The sequence below is a fragment of the Pseudopipra pipra genome, chromosome 2 (genome assembly GCF_036250125.1).
Source record: "Pseudopipra pipra isolate bDixPip1 chromosome 2, bDixPip1.hap1, whole genome shotgun sequence".
Taxonomy (NCBI): domain Eukaryota; kingdom Metazoa; phylum Chordata; class Aves; order Passeriformes; family Pipridae; genus Pseudopipra; species Pseudopipra pipra.
The window spans coordinates 37,734,736-37,760,996 of NC_087550.1; the positions used below are offsets into that span (position 1 = coordinate 37,734,736).

Below are 26,261 nucleotides of genomic sequence, written 5' to 3' on the forward strand. Positions count from 1 at the left end.
CTCTGAGCAAAGATTCTTTTATCCTCCTCGAGTAAATCTTCCGCATATAATTTTTCGGTCCCTGCGCCACCTTAGTGCAGCCCTCCACTGTCACTTCAAGTCGTGCCAACAGGCAGACACCAAAGGCAGCAGTGCTGTTCCTTCCCATCACAGCTAGCTGCACACTGAACCACCCTGTGTTCTTCTCAAGGAAGAATCACTTCCCTGCTCTAGTGCGCTACAAAGAAGGCCTTGAGCCCTGCCAAGAGACAGGCTTTCCCATACCTTAGCTTCAGACCTCTCCAGTTTCTCCTGCATCAGTGGTTTCTCTTCCTTCGGGTCCTTGCTGTGGGTCTTCATAGCTCCAAGAGAAGGTTCTGCCAGGGAGTTCTTTTTGAGAACTTCATCAGGCTTCTCCAGCAGCTGCCTGACCAATGGCTAAAGAAATAGTGTTCCATGAGCATGGAGAAATCGGTAAGAACATGACAACACAAGAGATGCTTTCACTGATGGGATTATATAACTAGATTGGTCATCAGGTTGGCCAGCAGGTCGAGAGAGGCAATTCTCCCTTTCTACTCTGATCTCATGAGACTCCACTTGGAGTCCTGCGTCCAGCTCTGGGGCCCCCAGCACAAGCAAGACATGGACGGAGGAATGTCACAAAGATGTGTGGAGGGCTGGAACAGCTCTCCCATGAAAAAGGCTGAGAGACTTGGGATTTTTCAGCCTCAGAAAAGCAGGCTCTGGGCAGAACTTACTGCTGTCTTTCAGTGTAAATAGAGGGAGAGATATTTTTACCAAGGTCTGTAGCGACAGAAGAAGAGGCAATCATTTAAAATGAAAAGAGGGTAGATTTAGATGGGACATAAGGGATAAATTGTTTGCAAGGACTGTGGTGGGACACTGGACCCGGTTGTGGAAGTGTTCAAAGTGAAGCTGGATGGGACTTGGAGCAAGGTTTATTCCAGCCCTTCCGCTTCAGAATGCAAACAAAATGAGGTCCGAAGTATAGCACAGGTCCAGACTCAATCACCTCCTCTCAGCAGTTTTTCAAAATGAATTCGGCAGTCAGAACATCTCTGCTTACACTGACAGGCTCTATTTAGGGATATCTGCTTCTGCCTCTATTAGAGTCACCTGTCTGTCCAGTTGAGAATCTGTTTGACTTGAAGAATCAGATCTTAGCTGAAGATCTTCTGCCTCCAGTGCAGGAACCTAAATGAGCAAGAAAACACAGACACAGTGGAGAAACGAATGCTCATCAAGACTGCAGCATCACACTACATCTGACTTCAGCCAAAGGCAATGCAATTCATCTGGAACAGAGCGAAGTACCTTATTCTTAGAAGAAGGGTCAAAATATTCCTTCTGCTCTGCTCCTGCTGCTGGCAGGATACCTAGAAAAAAAGTAAACAGTGTTGTTACTCTGAGTACTTATTTCACTCTGCTTCTCCTCAAGCATGTCAACCCAGAAAAATTCACAAAGCTAACCATTTAGTCCCTCTGAAATTACCTTTGCCGTGTTCCACTGCAACAGAGCGCGCATCCAAAGTCTTGCCCACTGCAGCACGAAGCGTCGGGTCAGCGGACACTTTCCCTTGACCTTTGGAATCAGTCTGTGTAATTGAAAAGACACGTCTGAGAACTGGCAAAGGCTCCTTCTCAACCCACTTCCACGCACAGCACTTCAGCTTGAGCCAACAGGCCTAACGAGCGGGATCAGGTGACGGAAGGAACAAAACAGGCAAACACAGCCAGCATGTTCGGCATCTCTCTTGAGCAGGGCTTTCCAAGGGGGATGAAGTACTCCTGCCCAATGCAGAGAGAACCTAGGCAGGAGAAATCCATCTCCAGACTGTAGGTCATAAGGGAATCATTTGACATTAATGGATCCAGGGGAGAAGGCTAGGAGGTGGAAAACACAATCCTCACAATGCCAGTCTTGTAGGATTTCAGAGGACTGCAAGCAGCAAGAAGCTTTACTGCTTTGTTCTACAAATCCAGCTGGGAGGTCAGCTGCAAGGACATTAGCTTGACCTCACTTTGTCGCAGCACTAACTGAACAGTTTGTCTGCAGCACTGACATGTCCAGGCCCAAGGTGCAAGCATGTGGCACGAGCAGCAGCAAAGGGAAAGGAGCCCAGACGCCATTGATCCAGAAGAAATTCATTGCCCCCTCCACAACAGCTACCTCCAAAAGCCAGGAAATGTCATCATCTCCCCAGGAAAAGTCATTGTCTTCCTTCTGGTCTTCTCCTGCTGCTGGCAAGACCCCTAACAAAAGATAACAGGTTTGTCATTTCTCTGAGGGCTTATTTCACTCTGCTTTCTTCCCAGCCATGTCATCCCAGAGGACTTTACAAAGGTAACCATTTAGTCCCTCTGAAATTACCTTTGCCGTGCTCCTCTGCAACAGACCTTTGGAATCAGTCTGTGTAATTTAAAAGACATGTCTGAGAACTGGCAAAGGCTCCTTCTCAACCCACTTCCACGCACAGCACTTCTGCTTTAGTCAAAAGCCCTAATGAGCACGATCAGGTGACAGAAGGAACAAAAGAGGCAAACACAGCCAGCACGTTCAGCATCTCTCTTGAGCAGAGCTTTCCAAAGGGGATGAAGTACCCCTGCCCAATGCAGAGAGAACCGAGGCAGGGGAAATACATCTCCAGACTGTAGGTCGTAAGGGAACCATTTGACATTAATGGATCCAGGGAAGCAGGCTAGGAGGTGGAAAACACAATCCTCACAATGCCAGTCTTGTAGGATTTCAGAGGACTGCAAGCAGCGGGAAGCTTTACTGCTTTCTTTTACCAATCCAGCTGGGAGGTCAGCTGCAAGGACATTAGCTGACCTCACTTTTTCCCCCACTAACTGAACAGTTTGTCTGCAGTACTGGCATGTCCAGGCCCAAGGTGCAAGCATGTGGCAAAAGCAGCAGCAAAGGGAAAGGAGCCCAGACGCCATGGATCCAGAAGAAACTCATTGCCCCCTCCAGAACAGCTACCTCCAAAAGCCAGGAAATGTCATCATCTCCCCAGGAAAGTCTTTGTTATCCTTCTGCTCTTCTGCTGCTGCTGGCAAGACCCCTAACAAAAAAGGTAAGAGGCATGTCATTACTCTGAGGGCTTATTTCACTCTGCTTTCTCCCCAGCCATGTCACCCCACTTTACAAAGAGAGAACTTTACAAAGGTAACCATTTAGTCCCTCTGAAATTACCTTTGCTGTGTTCCACTGCAACAGAGCAAGCATCCAAACTCTTGCCCACTGCAGCAGGAAGCAGCACACTTTCTGCTGGACCTTCAGAATCAGTCTGTGGAATTGAAAAGACACGTCTGAGAACTGGCAAAGGCTCCTTCTCAACCCACTTCCACACACAGCACTTCAGCTTCAGCCAACAGGCCTAACGAGCGGGATCAGGTGGCAGAAGCAACAAAACGGGCAAACACAGCCAGCACGTTCGGCATCTCTCTTGAGCAGGGCTTTCCAAAGGGGATGAAGTACTCCTGCCCAATGCAGAGAGAACCTAGGCAGGAGAAATACATCTCTAGACAGTAGGTTATTTGACATTAATGGATCCAGGGAAGCAGGCTAGGAGGTGGAAAACACAATCCTCACAATGCCAGTCTTGTAGGATTTCAGAGGACTGCAAGCAGCAAGAAGCTTTACTGCTTTGTTCTACAAATCCAGCTGGGAGGTCAGCTGCAAGGAGACCCAGGACATTAGCTTGACCTCACTTTGTCTCAGCACTAACTGAACACTTTGTCTGCAGCACTGGCATGTCCAGGTCCAAGGTGCAAGCGTGTGGCAAAGGCAGCAGCAAAGGGAAAGGAGCCCAGAAGACATTGATCCAGCGGGACCTCACTGCCTCCTCCAGAGCAGGTACCTCAGAATCCCAGGGGGAGCTTTTTACGTCTCCTCCGGACGGTGCCGTGCCTGTGTACCTGGCACCGGGTGCCTGCGCAGCCGTGTCTGGTCCGCCCGCTGTGGGTGCCTGCGGAGCGGCGCCGGGTCCGGCTTCGGCGCCGCCGAGTCCATCTGTGCCCGCGCGGGCAGCGGCAGCCGTGCTGCAGCCCCGGCGGCAGCGGCCGCGGTCCTGGGTGCCAGCAGACTGGTAGCAGCTGCGGGCGGTCCCAGGCGCCGGCTCCGGGCGGAGCGGCCCCGGCCCCGGCCCCGGCCCCGGCTCGGAGCGGTACGCCCACGCATGTGCCGGCGGCGGCCCCGGTAACGGCGGCCGCGGGCCTCGGCGCAGTGGACGGCGGGGGGGGTCTGTTTTCCCCCGCGCTGCCGACAGCCATGGTCCCGAGCGGTGTTGCGGAGGGGTAGCGGGCTGGCAGTTGCGGCCGTGGTGTCAGGCGGTGCTGGGGGGGGGCTGTCCGTGTTCTCCCCTCTTTTATACCCCCCGCCAAACGCTCCCCCTTCCCCCCCGGAACGTGTCCATCTGCAGCTGTTCCTTTCCTCCTATGTATCGTTCTTTCTCAGCGGACCATGTAGCTAGCTTGCGACATAAGGAGAGCAAAGGCAGTTTGACTTCTCTTCCTGATTTTTCTCCCAACCTCTATTCCCCCTCCTCCCCCTCCCTCCCTCCCTCTCCCCCGTCCTGCGACAAGTGCTAGTGAAAGCTCTCATAACGAAGCAATACTTGCTTCCAGGGGGGCCGAGTGCTCAAGAAAAACAGGAGCCCTGTCCGGCTAGCCAAATGATCAGGACTGAAGTTAAATAAGAGGTTCTTACACAAATTTGGTGTTCTATTTCAGCCTTGTTTCAGAGGTTTAGAGTGGTTAAATCTCACGTGGAGCCTTTCCTCTGGTGCTGTTCTTTTTTCATGTGTCATGCTGCCCATGGGCTGTAGCTGTGTGGGCTGTGCAGGAGGCAGAGTCGTTTGAGCTTTTCTGTGTTTTCCGGGGTTTGAATCAAGGGTTGTCGATGTTGCTGCCCTGCTTGATCAGCTTGTTGCGAGGGGGCCCTGCAGACTGTCAGGGCCATCCTGCGTCCTTTCTCAGAAGCATCAACAGCGTTATGGATAGTGTGTCTCTAGGCCTCCTGACTGGAGACCAGAGTACACTAGTTATGTTGATCAGTGTGGCCAGGGCTGCGATGTCGTTTCAGGGAGTCCTTGTGCCTTCTTTTCGGGGCTCCTTTCATGCGGCAGCCAGTGGCAATATTCATCATCAAACAGCTAGTCCTTCATCCTTGGGACGTGCCCTGCCTATGGCAGCTGCGTTTTCAGAAAAAGTCCTCAATGCTTGTAACTGCTGCTTGTTCTGTACCGGACGTATTGATCACATAATCTGACTGGTGGATGTTTAGCATTGTACAAAGGCAGCGTGGGTTAAGTGTCTTGTTAATCAGCCATTCTAGTAGCGCGATTGCGGGATTTGGGGATTTTTTTGTTCATGTTGACAGTCATTGATGCTAACTATACGAGGCAGATTTGTGCTATGGTCTCCACACCTTATCCTTCAGTGACAATTCCTAAAGGGACACGAATGGCTCAACTTGTATCTTTTCTGAGTTGTGTTCCCCAAGCAGAGCCTCGTGAGCATCGGGATGGAGGATTTGGTTCTACTGATGCACCACAAGTCTTTTGGTCAGTGCCGATCTCTGCACAACGTCCACAGCTGACCTGCACTCTCTACGATACTTGAAGCTTACTGTCCGTTGTCCAGGCAGACGGACTTCCGCATTCGGGACCTGACGTAACTATCATTGCACGGACATCCTGGCCGGCCTCCTGGCCTGCGGTCACGCCAGGGGTTTGGGTTGTGAGACTAGGAGGTACTGCTCAGAATTTTCTTTTAAAACATATAGATCCTGTGTGACTTCAACAGTGGTTCATACCCACAGAAAAGCTGTTGGCTCTGCACAGCTTCTTAAAGACCAGCTTGATGTTGATCACATTGAACCATCTCAGAATCCTTTAATCACCCCTGTCTTTGTGATAAAGAAAAGCTCTGTGAAATGAAGACTGTTGCATGGTCTCAGACGGGTGGTGCGGTCATGGTTACCATGTCAGCATTGGTTTATTGACCCCTTCTATGCTTCCTGCTGAATAACCCATTGTTATTATTAATTTGACGGGTTGTTTTTTAACAATCCAGTTAGACCCCAGTTATAGAGAAAAAAATCGCATTTTCAGTTCCATCTATTGATCGTGCAGAACCTTACAAGTGTTATACATAGAAAACACTCTCCCAGGAAATGAAAATATTCCTATAATTTGTCAGTGGTTTATGATTCCAACATTATCTCCTGTAATTTTCTGACTGTCTTTTGTTGTCATTATATAGGTAATGTTTTTGCTGGCTGTGGCCACTGAGGATCAGTTTGGTGTGCTGGAAGCTAAAACCAGAAAGAGTCTACAATCCTTTGGCCTAGTAGTTGCTCCTGAGAAGGTGCAGCGAGAGGAACCCTGGAAGTATTTAGGGTTCAAAATTACACGGAAAGCAGTTATTTCTCAGCCAGTTCAACTGGATATTGATGTCAAAACTCTCACTGACGTACAAAAGCTATTAGGGTCTTTCAATTGGATTAGCTCCTATTTGGAATTGGCAAATGCCCAGCTGGCACCTCTGTTTGACCTACTCAAACATTCTGACAATCCTCGGGAACCAAGGGAACTGACTAAAAGAACAGTTCAAACCATCCAGCAAGTAGAGCAGGTTTTACCTTCTAAATCTGTTTCACAAATTGATCATTGCTAAATTGTCTAATTTTTCATTTTTGCAGATCACAGTGTTCTTTTTGGGGCATTGGTACAGTGGTTTGACCATTGGTCTGATCTACTGCACATCATAGAGTGGCTATTTTTTGCCTTATCAGGCTCAAAAAACTGCTCCTGGATTGTTTGAGCTCATAGCTCAAATCATCATTGAGGTTAGAAAAAGGTGTGTCGAGTGTTCTGGCAGAAATCCAGCACGCATTGTTGTACCTGTACAATCTCGTTACTTTGAGTGGTGCCTTGAAAACAAATGTGAATTGCAAGCTGCTTTGGCTGGGTTCCATAGCCAAATTTCTTATCGTTTACCTTCACATTCCCTTCTTAAGACTTTTTCTTAGGGAAATTCCAACTGGACAAAAACACTACGCAGCGCAGAGCCCCTCGATGGCCTTACAGTCTTTGCGGACAGCTCGAGGAAGACAGGTGAAGCTGCGATAGCATGGAAAGCAGAATGTGGATGGCAACATCAAATTGTTCATCGAGAGGGTTCTCCTCAAATTGTAGAACATCGAGCTGTAACTCTTGCTTTTCAGTTATTTCCTAATTGGTCTTTAAATGTTATTACTGATTCTGCATATGTTGTTAATTTATTACAGCAACTCGATCAGGCGGTGTCGTATTGTCCATCTCCAGGTCTTATTTTTCAAGTTTTGTTCGAGCTCTAGAGAACTCTTTTGCAGAGGCCTGTTCCTTATTTTGTGCTACATGTTTGTAGTCATACCTCTTTGCGAGGTTTCTTCACAGAGGGTAATGCCCCGGCAGATGCTTTTGTTTTTGCTGTTGCTTTGAGACTTGTTCCTAACATTCACCAGCAAGCTGTCTTGTCTCATTAGGTTTTTTTATTATCAAGGTACAGAAGCTTTCAGACGTCGATTTGGCTTGACTCATTCTATTGCTCGCTTAATTGTTGCCTCCTGTCCAGACTGTCATGATGCCTATACTCTTGTCTATTTTGGTACTAACCCTCGAGGCCTTAAGGCCTTACAGATGTGGCAAGCGGATAACACTCATGTCAATGAATTTGGTAATTTAAAGCATGTCCATGTGTCCACTGACATGTTTTCCCATGTAGTGGTTGCCAATGCATATACTAGACAAAAAAGCCGTGATGTCATTAAACACTTCTGTTGTGCTTTTGCTACATCTGGAGCACCTGCTCAAGTGTGGACGGACATTAAGTTGTCTTATGTCTGTAAATCTGTCCAAATTTTCTTTGCTGTTTAGAGGGTCACTCATGTTACGGCTATTTCACATTCTTCTACAGGACACGTTATGGTGGAGAGAGTGTATGGTGCCCTGAAGCACTTGCTTAAAGAATAGAAAGGGGGAATGAGGGGATAACCCCCTCAGTCTCTAGGCTAGACAAAGCTCTGTATGTCTCAAACCTTTTGACCTTCTCTGGCAATTGTCTTTATTTGCCTTCTTTTAGAGTTTCAGGAAAAATATGCTGTGCTTGGCAAAAAGCCTCCTCCAAACTGATAATCTTGTGATCCCTGTGAGAGCTGAGGACAGAGCACAGCATGCAGATGCAGAACTTGTCTCTGGTCAATGGTCTGATCCACATGACTTGATAACTTGGGGAAAGGGATATGTTTGTCTCTACAGATAATAGTCCTCGCTGAATACCTGCACGGTATGTACGTCCTGCTGTTGGTCCTGGAAGTCGTCGGTGCAGTTCCTGACCTGTCAAAGTTCACTCCATGGAATAGTCGAAACGTCTGGGTGACTCTAATGAAGGAACTAAACCACACGACCTTTTGTGCATCACTGGCATATCCAGAGCAGCCATTTCACACCTGTCTTGTTGGTGTTCCTCTGAGTGACATGGAAGCATCTCTCCTGGTGCAGGATGTTGTCCGACAGCGTGACTTATTGAAACAGGACTGTCATACTGTGCGCAGGTGTCGTGATCATGTTGATAGCTGGGATGATGTATTGTCTGTTAACACTCCACTTCAAAAGTTAGGTATTTTAGAGTCACTGTTTGTAAAAGACTGTGTGTATTTTAATCATCGTGTAGGTTACGACACAGAACGAGCACGTGGTGAGTCTATGGTACGGGATGTGTTCCCTGAATCGTCTTTCTATAGAAATAGTTCCTTCTGGTGTCGGTAAGAATCTGACTTGGAGTACTTCAGCAGTGAGTGCACCTTGTCGACTCCCTACAGGAGTGTTTCTTCTGTGTGAAGATAGAATCCAGCCAGGAATCCCTGCACAGCCAATAGGGGCGCCTTGTACATCTAAAAAGTTGTATTGCTGATGCTGCCTTGTCTAGTGTCGTTCCTGCAAAGGGCCCTGCAGGATACGATACGGGCAGTCTTTGTTGCTCAACTACAGAATAAGGGGGAATTGTGGGGTAAAGTCACAGCCCCACAACTGAAGTTTGAGGGGTTTGGAATGTTACAAAGTGTTGGGCCGTTTTCCATGGGAGCAGCGGAGCTAACTAGATAGTTCCCATGGACACTGCCTTGAGCTGTGCAGCTGAAGTGCAGGTGCGCATTCCTCAGTGTTTTTGTGGAAATATGTTTGTGTTGTGTGTGTGGGAAAGTAGAAGTGGGGAGAACTGAATAAAGGGCTGCCTGCTGCACTGAGCAGGCAGACATCTCTCTGGCTCTTCATCCTAGTGTGTCTCTTCATCCTAGTGTGTGTGTGTGTGGCGTCTTTCTTCCCCCACAGGACCAAGGCCTTTTGACAGATACCCAGCGACAAGAAACTTTACTGCTTTGTCTTTTTTAGAAATCCAGCTTGGAGGTCAGCTGCAAGGAGAACCAGCTGAACCTCACTTTGTCCCAGTCCTACAGGAACAGTTTGTCTGCAGCACTGGCATGTCCAGGTCCAAGGTGCAAGCATGTGGCAAAAGCAGCTGCAGACAGTAATGATCCCAGAAGCCAGTGATTCAGAGGGACCCCACTGCCTCCTCAGAATCCCAGGAGGAGTCTTTGTCTTTCTTCTGCTCTTCTGTCTCTCCTGGCAAGACACCTAACAAATATGAGAAGAGTCTCATCACTCCTTGGAGTGCTGATTTTCCTCTGCTTTGGCACCTCCCTCAAGACATGCATCACACTGATGGGTTATCATTCTCCTACAGGCCACATTGATTTTTCCTTCTTACCTCCATGATAGCGAAGAGTCTTACAAAATTCTAGCAATGCAGATGTATTTGAGACAGTGTCAGCAGTTGTCCCAGAGAAAGAGATGTTAATTTCTTCTGTGCCTCTGGCAGAACATTGTCCCTTCCTTTCAGAGCATTCATATTCCTCTCCTTCATTAGCAACACTAAAGATAGAAAGGGAGGAAATGCAATAGGTAAAAATGCCCCCAGACTTTCCTGCACTCTCCACGGGAAGAGCAACAGCCATGCATGTGCCATTCTAACCCTATTCCTAGACAACTGCTAAAGGGTCACACACACACAAAACATACTGCAGTCCTAGAGTAGTGGAGACTGAAATCCTCACTACAGGCATGCTCATGCTACAGGTGCCTATTCTATCTGTGGAGTAACTCACCCCTGCTGGCTACTGTCTCATCTGATAGACCCCCTCTCCATTTCAAGGACCAGGGAGATTAACTAGGCCCCTGGCAGGCTGACATCTCCAAAGCCTCTTCCTCAGCTGGATGTTATACTAATGTCTCAACACTAAAATGGAGCAACGTCTCCTCAACCCCAGTCCTCACTTTGAAGGGCTTCAGAAATTCCCATGGTTCCTCTGAAGACCTGAAGTTCAGAGGGCTCCTAAGTCGGATATTAAGAGGCCAACAAATACTGCACTTGCATTCTGAGACCTGTGTCACATTCTAACAACCTTGGGTCAGTTGGAGGTCAGGTTTGTTTCATGAGCAGGAATACAAAACAAAAAACCCCAATCGAACAACAAAAGAAATTAAACACATTCTCCAGACCAAGGCTGCTCTGCAGAATGGTGCATTAGCACAACAGAAGCCTGGAGGGGAGGAATGAATACCTTGTTTTGTTAGAGCAATCCTCAAACATGCTTCAGTCCTAAAGGGGTTTTTACTCCACAGTTTACCCAGGCTCCCTTCTCTCCTGCTTCCCATCAAGACAGGCTAACAGAAGGGGCAGGGGGAGAGGAAATTGAGATCCAGTGACAAGAGTTCACAGGCAGTTGTTTATGGCTAGGCAAGGCATGCTCATAGGCATAATGCAATTCATTCACACATCCCTTGGCTACCATCACTACGATAGAGGGCTTTTTTCCTCAGTCTAGTTAAGCACACATAGCCACCTTAGCCAGTGAATGGTCAGAGATGCAAAGCTATCCACGGGAAGAGGAAAAGCACTGAAGAGTTTTAATTAGGGGATATCAGTTAGATCCCCTCTGAAACAAAAGGCGGGGAGTTGCTGCTAGGGAGTAGAATAGAACTTGGAAGCACACAGGTGAATTCTCAAAGAGAACTGGGTTTGGTGGGGAGGAGGGATGTTTTCCTCAATTTCCAAATCTACCCTTTACATGGAAAGAGATGCATCAGAAGGTGTCACACTTCGATAAAGCTCTCAGCACCACATTTAACCCTGCTGCTGTTACCAAAAAGGGCTGTACATCAGCACGGACATTCTGAGAATGCAGTTGCTCTAACAAGGATGTAAAACACTTACAGCTCATCTCGAAATAGTCTTTCAAAAGCTCGAACTCCAAACGCTCCAGTCTCTTCTTTATTGATAACACCGCCATTGCGAAGAAGAACTTCTACTGCATCCTTATCCTGAAGAATAGCAGCAACTTCCATAGGGGTCCTAGGGCATCCAGGAGATAAGAGTAAATACGTCAGCTTCTGCAGACATTACATATCATTACTTTAATCCCTCTTTGCTTCTCAGACAATTCATTTCCCTCTCCTACTGGCAGAATGAAAGCACAGCCAAACACCTGGGAGTGTTGGAGAATTCAGGTTGGTGGGACCTCAGGTGGCTGCTCCAGGCCAGCCACCCACCCAGAGCAGACTCAGGTTGCGTGTGTGTGCCTGCGCGCGCGCGTTTGCACGTGGGACCACAGACAACGCTTTCTTGCAGTCCTCAGTGTGGAAATCATCCCCTGAAGTAAGCAAGCAGCAGAGCGCAGGTCTGCTTTCACAAGTCACACTGAAGGAGCTCCTTCTGGGTGGTTCCTGGCCCTTTTTCAATGCTCATTCTTATGCCTCCCATCAATCCAACTTAAACAATGCTAAGGAGTCCCACACGTGCTTTTACCAAATCCTTCACCTTTTATGATTATCTGTAGCATTCACGTCAGCTCCTTTTTGAAGAAGGAACTCGATCATTCCTTTGCAACGCTCGGTGATGGCAAGAGTAAGTGGAGTGTATCCCAGCTGAAAGGAAAAATCATCTCTCTTAGAATAACAGAGAAAAGTCAAGCAAGTTGACTTGGGAAGAGGAGGTTTACCTAAAGTCCAAGCTTACTTCATTCTTAACATCAATATCTGCGCCATGCTCTAGTAACAGCTCCACTAGAGATTTGCTAGACACCAGGACAGCAAAGTGAAGGGCGGTGTTACCAGTAGCAGCTCTGTGGTCATGGTTGGCACCATGCTCCAGCAGAACAGCCACACAATCTCTGTGCTGATGCTGTACTGCCTGGAAACAAGACACAAAGAAGGAATAACTTCCAACATCTACATTGGTCTCTGTCAGAACTCCTGCGTCTTCCCAACACTGGAAAGTTCAAGCATTTTCAATCATAAGACAACATATGCCCCTGTCACATACCAGCATCAGTGGTGATCTCTTATATTTGTCACCAGGATTTAGCTTGCAATTCTCGTCTACTAGAAACCGAACAACATCTGCATGGCCATTTATGCAAGCAAGATGCAGAGGTGTCCTAGAAATTAAACATACACAGTTGTCCTGGTTTAAGCCCAGCTGACAATTAAGCCCCACACAGCTACTTGCTCACACCTTCTCCCTCCCCACCCCAGTGAAACAGGGAGGAGAATCAAAAGTAAAACCTTTAATAACAATTAAATTAAAATAGAGTAATAATTAAAACAAAAGAAATAAAATAAACATTACTAAGGGATGCTAGATGGTGTCTGTTCCACTGATGGTATCCTTTGTTGCTGCTTAGGCTTGAAAGTACACAAAGTACATCCATCAAAAAACCACCCTGACTTTAGATAATTTTGACAAATTCCACATTTTGCAAAAGGTGGAGGCTTTGTTGTTTGTCCTTACAGCTTGTCTGCGTTGCGGCTGTTGATGTGGATCTTATTCAGCCACCAGTGCCGCCGCAGCTGGTCCAGGTCGCCGCGGGCGGCCGCGCTGTGCAGGTCGACCCAGGCCATCTCTCGGCGTTCGGCGGCCTCGGCCTGGGTTCAACAGACACAGGAGATGCCCGTCAGACTCTGCCGAGTCCCGGGCGGGGGGGGGGAGGGGGTGGGGGTGTGGGGAGAGGATGGGCAAATCTAAAGGCGAGATCCGCGTGGAAGCTGTGCTTCGCAGCCCCCGACGGTCCAAGCCCGAGAAGCGCTGCTGATCCCGTCGCGCCGGAGTCAGCAATGACGGCCAGCAAGGGTCTGGCGCCGGGACAGCAGCCGTGGAGCGCCGAGACATCACAGAGGGAGCTTGTGACGCGGCACCACAGCCGGTTCCGAGACCGACCCGCCGCTGAGCAGGGCCGAGTCCATTGGGGAGGGTGTAGCTGGGATAACTTAGGAAGGGGGGGGGGAAACAGCGCACAACAGCAACTGCAGACGGAGAGAGAAGTGAGAATATGTGACAGAAACAGCCCTGAAGACCCCAAGGTCAGTGAAGAAGGAGGGGAAGGAGGTGCTCAGGCAACGGAGCAGAGATTCCCCTGCAGCCCGTGGTGCAGATCACGGTGGGACAGCTGTGCCCCTGCAGCCCAGGGAAGCTCATGGTGCAGGAGAGCTCCACCTGCAGCCCATGGAGGACCCCACGCTGGAGCAGATGGATGCCTGAAAGGAGGCTGTGACCTCGTGGGAGGCTCGTGCTGCAGTAGGCTCCCAGCAGGAACCTGGAGCAGATTTGCTAGCAGGAATTGTGGCCCCGGTAGGGACCCAGACTGGAGCTGCAGCCCGTGGGAGGGACTCAGGTTGGAGGACCGGAGTTCGTGGAGGACTGTCTCCCGTGGGAGGAACCCCACATTGGAGCAGGGGAAGAGCCTGTAGTATCAAAATCACAACATATGAGTCATCTTGAAATTTCGTCTTTTTGAGAAAGTCTGAAATACATGCTACAATAATCAAGAATGTTAGCCCAGATGAAAAAAATAAATATCATAACTAATGTACAGCTGTTTCCCAGGAGACTGTGTTTTACCCTCGTATGGACAGTGTTTTGGAGATAATCTGTTCCTGTTTCCTCTAAGGCAAGGGCAGGCTTTGAATAGGAGGCAGGCTAGAAGTCTCCCATGGTTTACCATATCCTAATCCCAGCAATCATTAGTAATTAACTGTATTTCTAACCTCTTCAATCCACTGCTTATTTTATGTTTTGTGACTACCTTTGAACACCAGAGTTAGAGTCTTTAAGTTCCTTTTAAATACATCAATACGGGAGATAAAATTCCTATTGGTTTGGGCAGTCTTTAAAAGAGGTAATTTAGAAAATGAGTTTTCAGTGGCTCCATTCAAGCAATTGGCAACAGCTCAAAAAATAAGCTCAGCTTCAGTTGAGGCTATAAATGCTTTTGTAGAAACACTAAACAGATTTTCAAGGGAATTCAGCACCCCAAATTCCCAGCCTTTCTGAAAATCTGCCTCCTTTCTTGACACTAAAATACCTGCTGAGCACTTACTTCAGAGGCGCAAATTCTGAGTCAGCTACCACAAGCAAGAGGGCACATATGCATAGCCAAAGAGGAAACAAACAATTTCCTGAAAACAAAGCCTCTTTTAAGGAATGATTTTGCATTTCCTCCTTCTATTTATATAGGAAAAAAGGTGGAAGGCAGGTGGAAGAAAACTGCAAGGAAAGAAAATAACTCTTCAGGGAAATGCCAATACGTAACATGTGCATTGATTTTTTTTTTTTCACATAAAAGACTGTTGTGTAGACCGTAATAATATAAATTAAAGATTTAGTGTCTTGATTAGTTTAATACCTAAGTGCTAAATCCCATTAGTTTGCTTTTTTAAAAATTTACACTGCTAACCCTTTCCATGCTTGATTTTCAAATGATGTGGTAAAAGTCCATCACATGCAAGGATCCTCACTGAGAGAGGTGGATGAGTCAGGCCACAGATTTTTTATGAAATAATTCCCTGATAACTCACCATCAAGGAACAATTAACGTTCACAAATAATAGGGAGCCAATTTTTTACTACCTAAATAAAAGTCAGAGCCTGCTAAAACTGGGAAGTATTCTTTGGAATACTTTGGAAGTATTCTTTGTATTCAAAGGCATGGGCTTTGGATGCTGGCTTCCAAAAAGCTTGTAAAAGAGACAAAACCACAGTGTCTTTTCCTTCTATGGATTAATCCTTCACCAGTTATACCAGTGGAAGGAAGTTGTTCTAGTTGATGTGAAAGAACCACTTGTAGGGATTGTATCAGCAAGCAGAATGGAGAAACACACCCTATTGCACTTCTGTGTCCCTCAGAGACACCCTGCCTGAGCTGGTGTCACCCAAATATAGTCATGTTTCACTGAACACCCTAATCAGTGCTACTATAATTATCCAGATTGTAGGCAATTCCATTCAATCTAGCATTTCGTTCACACAGCCTAGTCTAAAGCACATCTCTGCAAATGCTGTGTTCAATGCTATCCCAGCAGGTCATCCAGCCAGCATTCAGAATTAAGCATGCTAGTTGTAATAACAGGTGAAAAACCCAATTACTCTTAATGCCTCCTGATGATTTCTGTGGGTCATATTGTGCTTCCCTACTGCAATAAATTAGCTGGTTGCAGGGAGATTGACACCTGAAATGGCACAAGGCATTCCACTTGATTGTTAGCACACTGTTCATTACCATTACATAAAAGCATTGATATGCAAGTAACAAGATATTGCTATCAAAACCCCAGCATAGTCAGTGGTTATTGTGTAAGAACATCTGAGCTTTTATATTTAGCATGTGGCAAAAAAAAATCTGCTCACACAATCCTACTATATAGAATGTTCCCTGATTCTAACTGTTCATCCCATCACCAGTGTTTGCCAGTGTTCACTGGTGTAGCTCGCAGAAAACAGGAGTATTTTCTATGAGGGGAACTCCCAGTTGTCACCTGAGTCTTCTATTGATTATCGTTAGATTTTATCCTGCTTGTTGAACAAATTATCTGGAATTACTCTATACTTTTAATCTGAGAATTTATTCATTATTCTCAGAGCATCAGAAGTAACCAATCCTATGAATTTTTGCCCTTTTATCCCTTATAATCCTTCTTCACCTCATTCCAGAAATATGTTTCCCTCTGAAATTTGCACTAAACCCTTACAGTTCTACTGGGATCATCAATAGAGTACTAAGCTAGTAAAGGCAGCACAGTCAGCCCTGATATTTTTCTTTACTGTAGAAAAAAAAAAGCTGACTGCTTAGTTTCTTTCATAACTTGCATACCACTCGAGTATCTGTTCTTGTGTCTTAGTCCTTGAGTGATTTTATCTACCTTCTTTATTCATGTTCTGTCCCATGCTTTTGAATTATCTGACAATAAAAACTGTGCAGGTTGGGGTTGCTCCATTCTGGGCCTCCCTGGGACGCACAAGGATTGGGAGATGCTTGCTCTCAGGACATTGCCTGTTGCATATTCCTTCATGCAACTCCTTAGCTGCTAGCTACATCTTGTCTCTTCCAACAACTTCTATCTGCAAGGGAACTTCGATCACTAATGTTGTTGGTGGGATAAATACTGCTATTGCCTTTCAGCCAGAAACAAACAGTCCGAAGAAGAAAAGCTCGCAGAGCTTTGTAGAGAGGGAGGTTACAGACCTCCTCAGGGTCAGGTCACAGTCTCATAGTGTTTCCCTTGCACAAGAAAAAAATCATTTTGGAGAGGAAGTGTCATCCCCACAAGACACTTCTAATTGGGGTCCTATCTGCCTATAGACAACCCTTTGTCTTTTTCTAGACCCCCCTAAAGAAAACACTCAAGTAAAGTTAGGATACAAAGTTATTTAGGTAAAACTGGCAGCACTGAGCTGCTGTAGGAGGCCAGAGGAACAGTTGACTGGCTCAAAACAACCAGGTGGGAAAGTGGTGGGGGAACAGGGTGAGCTCTACGTAGGTGGGGCAGTGCACTGTTCCCCCCACCCCTTGAGCCTTCCTGCACTGTGCTGCGTAGTGCATGTACATTTAAAAAGTCGGCCGAGGTCCGTGGTGATGGGCCAGTCGATCACCTGGGGCTGCTGCAAGGTCCAGAATGGTTCCAGGAACATTCTGGCTCTGTGTAAAGCACAGGAGTGTAATTTTGGTGCTGGAATTAACATGGCCTTGCCTGGGGAGGGCCCTGGGCAACCAGAACCAATAAAAGGACGGAAACGTGTGTGTACTGCGTGGAGCACTCTGTTACACTGGATTTAAAAGCTGCTGAGACCATACTGGATCCTACAATGGTGACTATCTATCTCTCTCCCTCCTTTTTCTTTCTCTTTCTTCTCCTACCTTCTTCTTCTCAAAATATATTGTAAGCCGGGCCAAAAAATCCAGTCAATGTCTTACTGAGTATCTTGTTCTGTCTGTATGTTTTAAAGTTGGCTAAGTGAAATTTTGCCAAGTGCCATATTCTATCTGGATGTCCTAAAATTTGCAGGTAAAAAGTTGTTTGTTATTGAACCTCCTGAGAATATTGTTAATTCTCCCGTATACTGCCCAGAGAAAATCAAACTACCTTCCCTTAAACCTGCCAAGCGGGCCAGGGCATTACAGCTGCTGAGTTATTAAACATGAAATACTTCTAGGCTTTTCCCTATCCTGTATTTCATCTTGAACTAGAGGTATATACATAAAAGATGTTTGAATTCCTACAATAATGTCCATGAAAACATACAGAAGCATGAATTTCAACATTTAGCTACTCCAACCGAAAACTCCTACAGACTGTGGGTTATTCATCCCAAAGACTGCACCCTTACACGCAGATTTATCTGAACTCATCATAAACCTTAGTCCTTCTTCTCCTTTCCTCTGCAATTCCCTCACCCAAAACCATTAAACCAAACCTAGGAGAAAAAGACCATTTGCTCCTACTGCTTCATTAAATCCCTTTGACTGTGGTACCCATCATACTGCTGTAACTCAGCAGCATTTTCCAGAGGATTAAGTGTGATATTGTCAGATAAGGTTGACTTTTGAATTGTAGTCTTACCTTTGTTACCGACTTCTTGTGCAGCCCTTACAATTTGCTTGCTACTGGACCTTTATGCTTTGCTTATCAAATTGGAGCATCTTGAACGCAATGAGCTGTGAAGGCTCAGCCTATGTTCATGGATCAGGAGCCTCAGTGTGTGAGGTGGGATGCAAATGAGGACATGTAAGGCTGGCTTACTTCAGCCTCTTCTCTCTCACTTAAATCCAACTGCAGTGTGACAAAAGAACAGGTGTGAGCTTGTGACTTTGGAGATAATGACTTGGCTAGCTGGGCTTGAATAATTCTGTCACCCCAAGATGCCCTCTGGAGAGCAGAAGGTGCAATTCTGCTGAAAGGACAGACTTTCTACCCCTTCTACCTGACGATGAGCAGGCTGAGGGTTCATAGGTTGCAAATATAAATATATACAATAAAAATATATAATAAATATGTAAAACATAAAAATACCCACCTTCAAAGACAAAGAAAAAAAGAAGTGCTGTAGTGCTCCACTGCAAGACCCATCACCAACAAGTAACAGAAGTGCTATATAGATATTAAGACTCAGGGCTGTCTAACAGATTTCTGTGAAACATAATCCCTACAGTGACAAGAGCAATAAAACTCAAAGCTCTTCCCCTGCTCCTGGTGATTTTCTTGTGAGTTTTGAAACCTCGGCAAACAGACCTAGGACACTGTGCTTTGTGAAATGTTTCTGTTACTTGAATAAAATCCCCTGTTTCCTGAAAAGTGTGTTTATTTTCTTTCACACCAAGGACTGCACTGCAAGATCCCACAGCATCTGCGTTGGATGGGATGAACTGCACCCTGAAAAATCCAACCCTTTCTCTCTCCTTTAACTATAAAGAAAGCAATGAATTACTAGCTCAGCTATAGATGTCACAATTCAGCACAATTTTACGGTCGGTCTGGATGATCTTAATGGCTTTTTTCCAACCTAAATGATTCTGGGAGAATAATTCTATGATAAAGTTATATTCACTAGGGATAATCACACGAACCCCACTAAATAGTCACAAGCCCTTTGTGAGCTGTGCTCCCTGTCATCTGCATTTTGTCTTCCCTCTTCCTTGGTTGGTTGTTTGAGATGAAGTGACCCACCACTGAACACTTTGGAATATCTTTGACAGACAGAAATAGGATTGTTGAAAGCTAACAATTTGAAATTACAGGAACAGTAGGTTTACCTGTCTAATCCGATTTATTAGTGTTCCCCTGCCAACTAATTTGGGTGAGATACCAGCCACATGATCATATATGCTTGGTCTCTTACAGACATTTAAGAAGAAATGGTCCTTTCTTATGGATTTTATAAGATGTGATAAACACAGTGAATTCACTCTCTTTCTTTCTTTTTACAAAGTTCTTCCTTAACAAATGGAGCACACAGTTAACTTGGGAGATCTGAAGAACAAGGAGAAAGACCGGTTTGAGTCAACTTATCTCTGAAAAAAATTAATTTTTTCTTCTCTGGAATTATGTCTGATTAAAATGTCTTATAAAGAAAATTCAAAACACACCCAGAGGTGGCTACTCAAAGGGTGGGCAGGATGTGCCTTCAAACATCCCTGATTAATGACTGGATGTTGCACAGGGGGAATGGACTGCAGACTACCAGTTATTACAACACAAACCTGTACTATAGTATTGCCACTGTCACTCAGAAGCTACAGGCTTTGTACTGAGCTTTGTAGGCCTCAGGGGAAGGCTTGCTCCAGCTGAGCTTTCCTTGATCTCTACAAGCTGCATAAGGTGAACAAGCAGGTGCTAGCCAAAACTGGCTTTAAGGGCAATAGAGAGAAAAAAGAACAAGTATTTCTAACACATATAAAATGCACCATATATCATAAATTCAAATGTAATGTGGAGCTGCAGAGCAATGAAAAAAGAATAAGGTGTAAAAGTGTGTTAGTAAATATGTAAATGCGACCCCATGTGGGTCCTAAAATGAGGTAGAGGAAAACACCATCAAGAAAATTGTACTCCTCCAGCAAATAACTCCAGATGCTGCCAACGGGCCAAAACTCCCCTTCAACAGGAATCCCCAAAATGAAAGCATCAACCTTAGGAGGAGCATGGGAAGAGTGAGGCAGAAAGGATCTAGAAGCTAAACAGGGTGAAAATAATTGTAACCGCATCCTTTTCATTATTATATTACTATTGAAGCTTTTACTGCATTGAAATATTCTTTCTCTTTCTTCCATAATTATTAGATCTGGACTATTATTGATGCTTGGATTAGACTGCTAATATTTCAATCATACTAGCAGAAAATTCTTTTTTTATATATGTTTCTTCTGAAATTCCCTACGTCCTACACACTCCCTATCCTTTCCTTATCATTTGCTCCCCCAGCTGCACCCTCCAGAGTGATGGCCACACTGAAAGTGAACCGATGTCAAATACAGGTTATTCCCAGTGATTTGTTCTGGGAGGTGTGAGACACTGGATCAGTAAAAATATTGTTGGGTTAGAACGACCTCGGAGGGGTGTGTGTGTGTGGGTGTGTGTGGGTGTGTGTGTGTGGAGGGGGAGGAATGGGTCGAACCTCACGGAGGTGAGATGGCGACGTATCCCTCATAGCAGGCCCCTGGAACCCCCGGAGCAGCTGTCAGTCAAAGGCAGTCCAGGAATGCTTTAACACACCACAGCTCCTGCAGCCCCTAACCCAGCCTCATGTTGCCAGGGACAGTGAGAACACTGCCCCTCACCCTGGAACCCCAGAATGGCCAGTGGGCCTCAAGTCCCAGCTAGGGAGGTGGCCATGAGGACTAGAGCAGATAAAAGCAAAGGCATATGCTTTGTTTTGATAGTATGACACCCTTTGGATGCCAAGTTGTCTTATTTTTTCCCCTAAAATTATCAGTAAAAGTAGTCTTGAGGAAAAGTGTGTGGCCTCTTCTCTTTACAGTATCTCGAGATAGTAAAGAACCCTGTGTATGTTTTGAAAAGTAAAACTTGTGGCTGAACTTGCAGCTCTGGGGCAGGAATGTTACAGTAGGATAGATAAACTCTGCAAATGCATCAGAGTGAAGGGAAGATTACTATCTGCTTCGTAAATGCTGGGGCCCTTCTCAGTTTTACTATCTGAACATTATAATTTCAAAACTATCTCATTACAACAGAATGAATGTAAAATGCAATAATAACTGCCTGTGAAATTTCTATGGCTGTGTCCAGACAGCAGTACAGCAGCAGTGTTTTTTCCCTACTCTTACTTAGTCCGTCTTATTATTTTAATTATAGAACTAGCCACATTTCAGAAAACAATAATTTTAATGCTGATTATATCTGGAGCAGGACTGTGATTGAAATAAAAATTGTATTTTCAATGCAGACTTTCTTAAAAATACCAATCTCTTTGTTTTCATACCTCAATGCTGATAGCAGCGTGGAGAGTAAATACCACATGTGCAGAAACCTAGAATTAATCCTTAAAGACTTTTTACCTTATCTAAAGCATATTTCTACAGCAGATCATACAAGCTAATTCTAGCCCGATTTACACCTATGCAACACTACCTTTCTTGATGTGTGTGTACAGAAAGGAAAGCTGAAGGATGTAGGAAATCTAACAAGATAAAATAACTTATGAGGTGATTTGCAATAAGTTATTCATTTAGCAAAAAAATTAGGAGACATGTTGTCTGAAATACATGTTGTCTGTGCAGGGTAATTTTTAAAAACATCTACCTCACAACAAGGAAAGAATTAAAGGTGTGCAAGCTACAGCTGTGCACTCCTGTGGGAAGAGATGATATTTTTGTCCTTTGCTTACTCAGAAATTAGAGAGGTCAACCAATTAAAGTCTTCTTATAATCACAGTCACCAGGGGTCCAGCAGGTATTATATATTTCTGTGTCCTTTAGTCCACACTTATCCTGAGGTTTTGGTTTATTCTGGATTGAAGAAGTCTGCCGCCTTGCACAGGATGCCAGAGATTATCCCAAAGCATACAGTCATGTTGAAGCTTCATAGCTCTATAGTATGTAACCTGTAACCAATGCAGATGAATGCTGTATACAAGCCAAGATATTTATGTCAAAATTTTCAACACTTTAATGCATTCATTCCTTCCTTCTGTAACATTTCAAAGGTTTATGTTCAGTCTGGAATTAGATTTTCTGGAAAAAAAAACCCAAAATGAAAAGACCATCCCAAATGTTTTGGCTGTCCTTTCCTTCTCAATAACTTCTGTATTGGCAAAGCTTAGGGATTGGGCATGTAAAGCATCCCTTAGGGAAGGTGCTGGATTTTCAGGAAAAGAGCAAGAAATCATGATTTGTCAAAGTCATATGTTTTTATAAATATAATTTGTCTCTGGCTCTCAGTGTTAATTGTTGTTTTTCCTATGGCTCACCAGCACTTGGCTGGTTCTGAACACCCCAAGTATTGCTCAAGAAAATGGGAGGGCAAGGGTAGTGCAAGTTCTTCACCTGACCCCAATTCAACTTCATAGCAAATTATCATTCTTCCAGTGAAGGCAGGGAAAGTTTAGGCATCTAAAAGCTGTTTCAGATTGATTTCAGTCTTCTAATGTGTCAAGAAGGACAAAATGGGAATTCTGTACTTCCCCAGTAAGAAGTGATCTCATTGTTATCACTTATTTCTGCAATCACATGTAGCTCATTCTTTTATGAGGCACTGAGTATTGAAGTACTTTTAGTGAGTTAAGAGTTTTTTTGAAGCTTGATGAAAGCTTCATTCAAGAAGATTCTTTCATTGGAGACCAATCCTTCTAGGAATAAAGGCCAACAGAACACATAATTTTTTGAGCAATACAGTGTTTAATGAAGTCATGGCAGTTCCAGCTGTTGTAGGTTTAACCGAAGAGCTTAAAGGACAGGTATTGCTTAAACTGGATACCTGTCCAAAAACACATGTTATCTTGAAGATGTAAGTATTAAATTTAACTCAACAAAAGGGAAGGTGTTCAGAATGAGGCAGCCTGCGAGGATGTGTGTGGCTGTCACACTCCTCCTGATCAGGTTTTGGCTAGCACTTTGCTCATGCTAAGGCCTGATGTATGCTAGGACCATTAGGTCAAACTGAGAGCAACACATAGGCAGGACATGATGACTGGGACAAAGGTCATTTTGAAGCCACTGTCACCTACAGCTCACAGTATCCTGCAGCCATCATCCCTGCGTATTTAATGGTTGGCAGTTTCTTCATAATCCACCAACTCATGGAAATAGTATAGATCAAACTTCCAAACTGGAAGGTAGAATGACATGAGCTCACCCAAAAAGCTTTTCAAGCAGACAGTTTTCAACAGCAGTTGGACTGCTGAGGCATTCCTGCTTCCCAGTGCAATACAAGGGACAGCCACACCATGATAGAGAGGAAGAAGGAGCACTCTTGCTGTCAGTCCAGTAACTATTTTACTCACAGCCGTATGTAAAAACCCAGGTTCGAGCTACAAGCATATCAAAGGGGTTTTACTTTAAAAATATACGAGGCTCCAAAACTTCACCCACCAAGTTTATTAAAGGGGCCTTGAGTTCTTTTAATACCTTGAGAGAGCGCACGAGAGAAGATGCTGCACACGTTTCTCAGGAGGTCAAATAACACACTTTTACTGGCAAACTTCAGAAAATAAGGGAACTTGGCAAAAGTTTGAAGGGCAACATTCAACCAAAAGAAAGCATTTCACAAAGCATTGACTTAGCGCATGCTAACCCTTACAATTTAGCATAATCCAACCCATCCAGCTTTAAATTACCCAGATATCAAGAAAGGAAATTAGGAGAAGTAAAGAAAGAGAAAGAAAAAGAGAGAATTATAGCTACCACCCAAAGTCGCATGCAAGTCCAGCTTCTACATGTCCAGATGGTAGGGTGCGACTATGCTGCACTGTGTTGATTTGATCTGCTTTGGCCACCCTCCCCCCTTGGTGGGACTTCCAGTGCGCCAACCATTCTGAGGTTGGGTTGGGGGCTCCAGGGAGTGTGGTGTGGGGGAGGGCTTCCTGTGTGCCAGTGACTGACAGCTGCTCCAGGGCTGCCCAAGGAGGCTCCAAGGGGCTGGGGTACGGAGCAGGGCTCTATTTCACCTTCATGACATTTGACCTGTCCTCCCACACACACACACATTTGAGTTGGTCTGAGCCAATAACTAATATAATAATCCAGTGTCTCACGGCATATGAGCTAAGGTTTGCATTGAATATGAATTAGAGATCTTGTGAGTTAGAAACCTCACAAATTAAGTGATGAATTAGTGAATTCACATTAGACTGGGCTGTACAAAGGGAACTGAGCCTTTGTTAGATGTATTTATTTTATTTCCAAATGAGCTCATAAAACAAAATTTAGTTCACAGAATATATTGTCCTGTAAGTTTGAGAGATCCAAACAGACCATGACGTATGCCTTATAGGGGTTACATATTTAAAATTAAATCCTAAAGTTAACTATGTGTTGCTATAAATTTGTGCAGCCTCACCACTTAATAATACTTGGAACAGGTACTTTGGGACTTTGTGCACATCTGCTGTAGATTACTATCTGCATGTAAGCTAAATTTAATGAGAAAGAAGGAAGTCCACAGACAATTATACCTAAAGAAGCATGCAGAATTCTGCATAGCTCCTGTTATTCATAATAGCTCTACTTCAGCCTAAACAAGGATTAAAAAAGTCATTAAACCACCCAATATTTATATCATTTGTTGTGCAGTATTGAAACTGATGCTTGCAAAATACTTATGGAGATATGGATCATGAAATCCATTTTGTTTTGGGGGATTTAAGAGAAATCAGAGTTGTGAATTTTTGTAAGACTCTGCAGGAACTGCTTAAACGTTGCTAAAACATTATGTGTAAAAAACATAATTGAAATACTTCTATTTGGCCATATATTTTTTAAATGTTTATTTATCTAAGTTCTGCTGTAAAGGTTTAGCCTCATATGATTTAAGACAATTGTCTTTTCTGGGCCATCCATGGAAGTCTCTTGGCAATTCCCAGTGTTTCGTCACGACCTGGCATCAATACTCCATCTCAAAAACCTGCCATCAACAGGATGATGCTGAATCATCACTGCTCAATAATACATGTTGTGGGTCCTTCTGGGCTAACCCATGAAAGATGAGAGGCATGCAAGCAGCATCACCCTTCAGTTCGGCGCATCACTCTTATACCAGCAGCAGCCAAGGCCAGACCTATCATTTAGCTGTGGTGCATCCAGTATGATTGCTGCCAGATGCTTTGTGCTCTGCTTTGAACTGTCTGAGCGTGAAAGGTCTCTACAGCCTTCCAAAGCTTTACACAAAATGTGCAGTTCTTTTGCATTTCTTACTGCCTCTTGCTGCTATTTAGGCAATATGGAATGTGGCGACTTGGTACTTCATTTCCTCACATTATAGACAAATTAGTCTGTTCTAGGAGTAGGGGTGTTCTAGGGGTGGGAATGTTCTAGGGCTGAGGGTGGACTCAGTCCCTGCTGGTGCCATCCATGCTGAGTCAGAGCTGTCCCTGAGCCACAGCTCCACTGCTTCCCACTTGAGAGTAAGGGACTCTCTCTGCTCTAGTATCGAGGTCTTAATGGGTAGGAGAGCTTGTCTTGCTCCCTTGGCATGATTCTCAGCTCCAGAGCACCCCTCTCCGTGTAGTTTGCCTCGGAGTCTTCGCTGAAATGGCCCAAGGACTGCTGGGTTAATTACACTGGAGAGATCTGGATCCCTTTCCCCCCATGGGGAGGGGCACACCAGTTCTAGTTCCATTTCCATCTGAGGAACCATTTCCGACAGTTTAATGTGGATGGGGGGGGGGACGACTCCAGCGCCAGGGGTTTCTTCAGGTCCTGAGCCTGGAGAGGAGAGGTGCTCTCCCCTCCCCCCACTCAAGTGGTCCCATGGCAGGCACAGAGACAGCACACCAGCGTGGAGAGGAGGCAAGAGAGAGTTTATTGTTGGGGGGGTTACATTTATAGGGTTAGGAAGATTCACAGGGTAACCAATTACAGGTCACAGGAAGGGGTTAACAACCAATAGGAAGGGGTTAAAAGGGGCCAATGAGAACACCTCAGGATATCTTCTCAGGACATTCCTGCATGGGATAACACTTGTCGTGGGGGGTCTTGGGAAGAAGAAAGCACGAACCAGCAAAGAGACTACAAAAAGCCATTTTGAAGCATGTTTAAACCACAGTTACTGCCACAGAGAGATGGCTGTCTTTCTTATGGCAGCTTGGGCCTCGCTCCTCTGTCAATGATGGATCACTTGCATGTCTGTGGGAGAGAAAGAGTTGGTAGCAGCTGT

The 26,261-nt window shown here is 45.2% G+C and overlaps 2 protein-coding genes across 3 annotated transcripts in view; both read right to left on the reverse strand.

Moving 5' to 3' along the window:
• Positions 1 to 26,261, reverse strand: part of LOC135409465 (uncharacterized) — a 147,207-nt gene that overhangs the window by 20,246 nt on the left and 100,700 nt on the right. For both annotated transcript variants that reach the window (XM_064645046.1, XM_064645045.1), the window contains one exon: positions 2,174 to 2,256. In XM_064645046.1, coding sequence (XP_064501116.1) covers positions 2,174 to 2,256 — 83 coding nt within the window. The remainder of the gene's footprint in view (positions 1 to 2,173; positions 2,257 to 26,261) is intronic.
• On the reverse strand, positions 9,332 to 13,004 carry LOC135406845 (ankyrin repeat domain-containing protein 7-like). The gene is made up of 6 exons (XM_064641323.1): positions 12,895 to 13,004; positions 12,427 to 12,607; positions 12,121 to 12,294; positions 11,923 to 12,029; positions 11,320 to 11,457; positions 9,332 to 9,977 (listed from the first exon to the last, which is right to left on the reverse strand). Exons 1-6 carry the CDS (start codon positions 13,002 to 13,004, stop codon positions 9,776 to 9,778), a joined length of 912 nt encoding a protein of 303 aa, XP_064497393.1. The 3' UTR covers positions 9,332 to 9,775.

Excerpts from the sequence above, each read along its gene's own strand:
- LOC135406845 (XM_064641323.1), bottom strand. The coding sequence starts at position 13,004 with ATGGCCTGGGTCGACCTGCACAGCGCGGCCGCCCGCGGCGACCTGGAC. Across the intron at positions 12,295-12,426 it reads AGAGATCACCACTGATGCTG|GCAGTACAGCATCAGCACAG; the intron begins GTATGTGACAGG and ends TCTTGTTTCCAG. Across the intron at positions 11,458-11,922 it reads GCTACAGATAATCATAAAAG|GACCCCTATGGAAGTTGCTG; the intron begins GTGAAGGATTTG and ends TGGATGCCCTAG.